Source organism: Bipolaris victoriae, assembly GCF_000527765.1.
Source record: "Bipolaris victoriae FI3 unplaced genomic scaffold scaffold_262, whole genome shotgun sequence".
In the NCBI taxonomy this organism is placed as follows: domain Eukaryota; kingdom Fungi; phylum Ascomycota; class Dothideomycetes; order Pleosporales; family Pleosporaceae; genus Bipolaris; species Bipolaris victoriae.
In genome coordinates, this window is record NW_014575130.1 from 348 (window position 1) to 7,597 (window position 7,250).

The 7,250-nt window shown below is 46.9% G+C and overlaps 3 protein-coding genes across 3 annotated transcripts; 2 read left to right on the forward strand and 1 right to left on the reverse strand.

Moving 5' to 3' along the window:
* Positions 1 to 481: 481 nt before the first annotated feature.
* COCVIDRAFT_21320 (hypothetical protein) lies at positions 482 to 1,882 on the forward strand (the record flags this gene model as incomplete). The annotated part of the gene is made up of 2 exons (XM_014694653.1): positions 482 to 1,462; positions 1,520 to 1,882. 2 exons carry the CDS (start codon positions 482 to 484, stop codon positions 1,880 to 1,882), a joined length of 1,344 nt encoding a protein of 447 aa, XP_014550139.1.
* A 1,087-nt stretch (positions 1,883 to 2,969) lies between these two features.
* On the forward strand, positions 2,970 to 5,608 carry COCVIDRAFT_43224 (hypothetical protein; the record flags this gene model as incomplete). The annotated part of the gene is made up of 9 exons (XM_014694654.1): positions 2,970 to 2,975; positions 3,546 to 3,696; positions 3,753 to 3,780; positions 3,835 to 3,895; positions 3,952 to 4,159; positions 4,207 to 4,269; positions 4,326 to 4,409; positions 4,471 to 5,366; positions 5,429 to 5,608. 9 exons carry the CDS (start codon positions 2,970 to 2,972, stop codon positions 5,606 to 5,608), a joined length of 1,677 nt encoding a protein of 558 aa, XP_014550140.1.
* Positions 5,609 to 5,947: 339 nt separating this feature from the next.
* COCVIDRAFT_21322 (hypothetical protein) lies at positions 5,948 to 6,640 on the reverse strand (the record flags this gene model as incomplete). Its single annotated transcript, XM_014694655.1, has 1 exon — positions 5,948 to 6,640. One exon carries the CDS (start codon positions 6,638 to 6,640, stop codon positions 5,948 to 5,950), a length of 693 nt encoding a protein of 230 aa, XP_014550141.1.
* Positions 6,641 to 7,250: the final 610 nt, after the last annotated feature.

Consider the following 7,250-nt stretch of genomic DNA (forward strand, 5'->3'; position numbering starts at 1 on the left):
AACTAAAAAGCTGAGTCGGATGCTAAACGCATGGCTTCTCCCAGCTCTAATCTAGGCCACCGCCGCGAGAGCACCCTATTCTCGGACCGGGGCTCTGTGGGCGTAGCTATTTTAGATTACACTCTTATATACTTACAGCTTCCGCTTTGCGCCTGTAGCCTAGTTATCATGTATACGGGACATGAACCTGCTTGGTATACGCTTGCTCAGAAAAGAGTCAGCTAAGTAAATGTCATACATTGATCAGCCTGAGCGTCTAACAGACGAACAATCCATTGCATCGGGGGAGAGATAACTGCCACCGCTCTGAACGTACTAAGACAATTCTACCCCGCAATCTCGCATTTATTAGCCGAGCTAAGACTGTGGCGCTAAGCCACCGAGTGGCGTACTCTAGAGACATCCAATAAATACCCACTTGGGTGTTACCATTTGTTCATTGACCTTGTCCTTAGCTGATTCTTCATGTCATCTCTCCACTATGGTCGCGGAGATTACTTCACCAACACCAGACGCGTCCGAAGTGCCAGGATCACCGAATTCAGCGCGTCGTGCCAAGAAGCGGGCCACAGATCGTAAGAGCCAGCGGACCCACCGCGAACGCCGCCGTACCTATGTGCATAGCCTCGAGCAGAAGATTGCAGTATTAACTGCTGCCAGCAGTGCCGATGAGCGCGTAGCGACCTTGTTAGCTGAAAACGAGGCTCTTCGGATACGGTGCAATGATCTCGCAGCGCAGATTGAGCGTATCCGCACCATTGCCTGCGAGGCCAACACAGGTAACCAAGCCGACAAAGAATCGCGGCCAGGAAGGGAGAATGAGCATCAGAGACGGAGTCCCGCAGCAGGAACAACAACAACAGCACCACCACCACTACCACTAGAGGCTGAGAACGATACAAGGATCATGGAATACGCCGCTGCTAGTCCAGCTTCCTCCTGCGCGTTTGACGCGGCTGTTGAAAACTTTGATTTTCCTCACGATGTTGCTCATCCATCCTTCAGCAACCACATGGATGAGACGAGTGCGTTACTTCAAAGTTTCTCCAACATTCCCCTCCAGGCCATTGATAACACTGGCTTCTATGATGCACTCGCAGTCGACGAAGCTGCAGTTACAAGCTACTTCACATCATCCAAAACTATCGCTTTGAATGGTATATCCGAAGGTGATGCTCCCCTGAGGGACTCTTCTTATTCTTTATCTGCTTCGCTCCCAGTTCCCAACTATGCCCGCCCACAAGGTGCTGCAGACCGACTTATTCACGCGATGCTCGAGGAAGCAAGAAGTGAACACCAAGCTGGGAGATTCGATACTACAAGCCCATCTTTGGCCCGTCTTCTCTCCCAGGGTCCTAGGGATATTTTGTCTTTTCGTTTATTCCATTATATCAAAGAATACGGACCTATCCCAATGCATTGGATGCTAGCTACGTTTTGGGTACAGTATCTTTACTTGCGGGTGAGTCATGAACGGATATTTGACATGCATACGCTAGAGTTCTGATTCAATCACCAGTGGAATGTGCTTAGAACGCCTGAATCATACGCTCTCGTCCCAGAATTCCTCCGTCCTACACCGCTTGAGTGTACCATTCCGCACCGTTTGTCAATCAACATGCTTGTTTGGCCCGACATCAGGCAAGCTTTGATTCGCGATGCCCTAACTGTCTCCCCAGAAGATGTGGGTATTGAGTTACTCAAGAATCTTTCTCCATATTGGCCGCCATCTTTTGCTATCCGCGGAGATTTGATTGCAAGCATGGATGTGTTCAGGATGATTGAAACCCAGGCCGTACAATATGAGTTTTGGAAAGTAGGGAAAGGCTTCTTTGACAAATATACGCAATACAGAAACTGTGGCCTGGGACCTGATCGTTGATGTCTTTTCAAGTATCTATCATAGCCATGGCAACCTTCAACTGCACAAAATTCACACTACATTCAACTGAGACGAGTTTGTGTTGTAAATGCCTCCTCAAGAAAACGTACAATGCCCTCCCAACAGTCGAGAACATCATTCTTTCGATAACTCTTGTTATCCTTCGGATAATGTGAGAAGCCATGAGTTGCTTCTGGGTATTCTTTGAGATAAACTTGCACGCCTGCACTCTCAAGCTTTCTGCAATACTGCATGGCTTCTCCCTTTAAACAATCCAGTCCTGCGACAAAGCATACAACTGGTGCGATGTTGGATCTTAGCTCTTCTAAGAACTCAAGATCTGCTAACAAAGGGCTGATGAAGATTTGCTGTTTGTTCACCACGGGCGGCAGATAAGATCCTTCCATCAACTCCGCCACCCACACTGGGATGGATTGACCTTGCACTTCGGATGTGGTATTCGCAAACCGCAGACGGTAAAGCTGGTGACATGCTGTGCTGGGATATAAGAGAACTTGGCTTACTTGTCGGTAATTCCTTGGAAGAGCATCTCGAAACTTGGCACATGGTCCTGATTCAAATGAAGTCAACAGTGAGAGCGATGCCGCCAGATTTCCTCCAGCAGAGTTCCCCAGAAAGGCAACACGACTCGGGTCAATGGCTACGCCTAGCTCACACTCCCCATCAGAAGATAAACACCATTGCAAGACTTGGTATAGCTGAAGGAGTGCATGCGGAAAGGGATACCTTGGAGACTTGGCGTAGTCAACTGATAGAACCACGGCGTTCAGCTGGCGGAATTAGTACAGGAATGTGCAGGGCCTTGAGTTCAAACACTGACACTGTCAGATAACAACCGATTATTACGTTCACCATCTGATGGTTGACCCAAGATAAAGCCACCTCCTTCGAATACAAGAATGATTGGTAGTGATTCGCCCGAATCCTTATGCTGCTTGGGAATGCAGACGAAATATTTGACACAGCCATTACCTAAACCGGGTGTGACTATAGTGCCATGTTTGGTGAAGAGTGAGCCAGTGCCTGTATATAATGCGACCGCTTGGCGAAGGAGATACACTACGCAATGCAGGTAAAGGGAGTAAATCCACGAATAGCCCGAGCCCGGGGTAGGTCGAGGCGCTTCAATGTCAGTTTGTCTCATGATGAAAGTTGGATCGCCGACAACTCTGCCGGAAGCTGCAGAGGGGGAGGCATTGATGAGGCTAAGACTAGTAAGGCTCGCCTTCCAACGACGTAATCGCCTTGGCATGACTCATGCCAACTGACACCAGGTTAGCGCAACTGACAGTAGCCAGGCGAGCAGAGTTGCGTAACATTCGCATTGGCAGCGTCATGTCTCTTGACAAGGCAATGGGACGAATCTTAATATTTACGTTGGTGTTCTCACACATGGCAAAGTCACAATTGAAACAGTGAATTCCTTGTCCAAAGGTACAACATGAAAACTGCCGAGACGAGCGAGTACTCGACCGACGCCATTGGCACAAACGGGCCTTTTCCCAACGGGGCTTCGGCCGGGACCTGCGCACTAGAAGAGACTACTACACAACAAACCCCGGGATCAGTTGCCAATGGTAATGGTTCACATGAAGGGGCTTATGTTCCGCAGCGTGATCCAACTTCTGGTTTGGTCAATCAGTGGCATTCGCAACCAAGGACGATCCGCATCATTCATGTTGGTGCTGGTGCCACAGGGCTCTGTACAGCCTATAAAATGCGCAGCCAATTGCAGAATTATCAATTAGTCTGCTACGAGAAGAATGCGTCTATAGGAGGCACTTGGCTGGAAAGTATGATTTGGTACATCTAGTGCCAAATGAACAAAACGCTAACATGAAATTTTTAGATCGATATCCTGGGTGTGCGTGTGATGTGTAAAACCCACCATGCCACAAAATTACGGCGAGTCAAACGCTGAAATTTGCCAGACCCGCTCACGTCTACACATACTCATTTCTACCAAATCCTAAGTGGTCATCGTATTACGCCGTACGTTGAGCATAAACAGCTGGAGGAGAACAGAAGTTGCTAACAAATAATGTTAGTACTCACATGAGATACTTGAGTACTTTGGGAAATTCTACCGCGATCAGAATTTGGGGGAATTCGTCAAGTTGAACCATCGAATCCTCGGGGCTAGATGGCATGAAGACAAGGGACAGTGGGAAGTCGAAATCGAGCACCAGGGCAAGACATTCATCGATTGGTGCGACATTCTCATGAATGGTTCTGGTCTCCTAAACCGGTGGAGATGTATGACATCTATGCCCCCAGCACAATGCTAAATTCTAACCCTATAGGGCCTGATATCAAGGGCTTGCACTCATTCCAAGGACCGGTGCTACATTCAGCGCATTGGGATGGTAAGTCACTCTCATCTTCAGCCACAGAAACGATCCTCCTTTACTGATTGAAATAGATTCTGTGGACTACTCCGGCAAGCGTGTTGCGGTGATTGGCACCGGCTCCTCATCAATCCAGATCGTTCCTCAAGTTCAAAAAGGTTATTACTTTTCTTTCATGTAGTCCATCTTTCAATGCTGATACTGACATGGACGCCTAAGTTGCTAAGAAATTGGAGTGCTACCTGAGAAGCCCTACTTGGATCGCGCCGCCAATGCCTCGGGTTAGGATTGATCTTCCCAACCCGGAGAATCCGAATCCAGACGAGATTGCGAATCCACTCGTACAGCAATACTTCTTTCGGAAGGATGAGATAGAGTTTATGGAGACCAGGCCGGATGAGCACCTGAAATATCGCAAAAACATTGAGGCTGCTATAAATCGCGGATTCGAGATCTTCTATAAGGACACCGAAGCATCTCGCATGGCCGAATGGTACATGAAGAGCGAAATGGTTAAGAGGTTGAAGAGTAACAGTGAGCTTACAGATAAGTTGATCCCAAAGTGGCCGGTCGGCTGCAGACGTTTGACGCCAGGTGATGGTTATCTTGAGGCCCTCATTGAACCGAATGTAGAATGCCACTTCAAGGAGATCAAAGCCATCAACGAAACAGGCCTGATCACTGCGGACGGTCTCCATCAGGAGGTAGATGTGATTATCTGCGCCACAGGCTTCGACATCGCTTGGACTCCTCATTTCAAGTTGCATGGTATCGATGGTGTCGAGATCAAGGAGGCATGGCTTCCCATACCCCAAAGCTACCTTGGCATCGCTGCCCCGAAATTCCCGAATTATTGGATCATGAATGGAGCACGGGGGAATTTAGCTAATGGAACGGTGCTCCCCTGCTTAGAGACGCAAATTGAATACGTCATCGCTGCCGCAAAGAAGATGCAGACAGAACGTATCAAGGCAATGGATGTTAGGACTGATGTTACAGACAAACTAAATGAATACGTGGACAAGTGGATGACGACTAGTGTCTTTAGCGGTGACTGTAAGAGCTGGTACAAGAACAATACCGTAGATGGGAAAGTCATGTCTTGGGGCGGATCGGTGCGTTTTATTCTTTCACATTGTTTGACATACGATTCCCGGTACTAATACATGATTTACAGTCGATGCATTACCTCAAAACCATCAAGATACCAAGGTGGGAGCATTACAATATCCGCTATCTTGACGACGATCCCTGGGGATTCCTAGGCAACGGCCGGATTCGAGCTGAGGTTGAAGGCGATACTGACGGCATGACGACCTATATACGTAACCAGGACGTTCCTTGGGAGCTGCATTAGATCTCCATTAGTTAAAGTGAATGTATAAAGTCATAGACCATCACTTCATGTTAGTAACAATGTTCCATCAATCTAGCCATTTCGGACCAATCCATGCTTGCATACCCTTGGCTGCAAAGTTTGAGCCTCTTGGTTGCTTACGATTCATATCCACTTCAATAGAATTGACCTAATTATGCCTCATTCTCACGTATATGGCTTTCGAGACTTTTGAGCATGGGTGTTAATGTGATTAACCTACCCCAAGTCAGAGACATGTATCTGAGCTCCAACAATATTTCACATCCAATCTAGTATGCGACTCCACTATAAGATATATTTCATCGAAACTTTGCGTCACTAGGTTCTCTTAAAAGAGTGTAGATAGAGTTTGCCATGTTTCGCCATATCGAATCCAGCCTTCATTGTTTGAGTCGGCTTCTCAACAAATGCTAATTCAACAAGATGAGCTTCCAGCCCTTCCCATTCGACAAACTCATCCTTGTGAGCGGTCTCCTTGTTCTCGTAGCCAAAGACAGCGCATCTCCAACTAGTTTCCTGCATATCGACAGCATATGCAACTTTCCTGTCTGATGCGTTGCTCTTCGTTCCCACCAGACTTTCAGCTTTAGGAGCCTCCAACTCATCGTTCCACACAAAAACCTTTTGTACGCTATGTCGCAGCATGCCTGATGGCTGAAACTCATAATGTCGCACCAGTGGTCGTCCAGAAACAAAGATCTTGTCGATGCACACAATCACGGGCGCGAAAGCGGGCGTCTGCCAAAAGTCCCAGTGGTCCTGTATCTTTTCCCAGTCTAGCATCCAGATGAGAGTGTATGGATCGGATAGAGAAAAGCCATATGATTGCCGTATAATGCCCGTGCCTGGTGCTGTGTTTTGGATGATTTGCCGCTCAAAGTACTCTAGCGTAGCGGCCGATTGAGCCTCTTTGAGTTTGAAAATGGCGACTTCCGTTACGGGCTTGTCTTGGGCAGGTTTGTATTGACGGAGGGCCGCAGCATAGGCCGCCATTTGTTCCGCCGTGGCCATATTTGTAAAGAATTATCAAAGCCCTAGGTCGGATAGACCTACAATTTTCCATAGGGTGGCCCAAGGTTCGCTTTTAAGGCATCGTTATTACAAGAAATCCATGTGTCTGACACTGTTGCCCAAGGCAGGCATAAGCGCTAAGTTTTGCATGTCAGCTATGATGATGCGAGATAGGCTCGGTAATCACTAGTTATAACTACAGTAGAGTATAACGATAACTTATCAAAGCTCAACACGCCTGTAGATTTAGCACTATTTCTACTTAGTATACCTTAGAGACTTTTTTATATTTAAACTAAGATTAAATCTATAACTATGTATCTATCGTGTCTAGAGTTTTAATTAAATTAGAGAGTTATTATATATTGTTTGTTATATGTATAGAAAGCATTACTTATCATGGCTTAATCAAGGGGATAAATAGTTATATAGTGTGGTGTAGCATCACGTGACTGAGCGTATAGTATATATTACGATTATCTTTCGTACGTAGATAGGCACCTTCTCNAATTNANCCTTTGCAACGATNAACNTTCAGCTTNTTTCTATCTACTCGATTGCGGGTCGCCCCTCTGATCTTTTGAGCTCGATCACGTATCGTGCCACAATA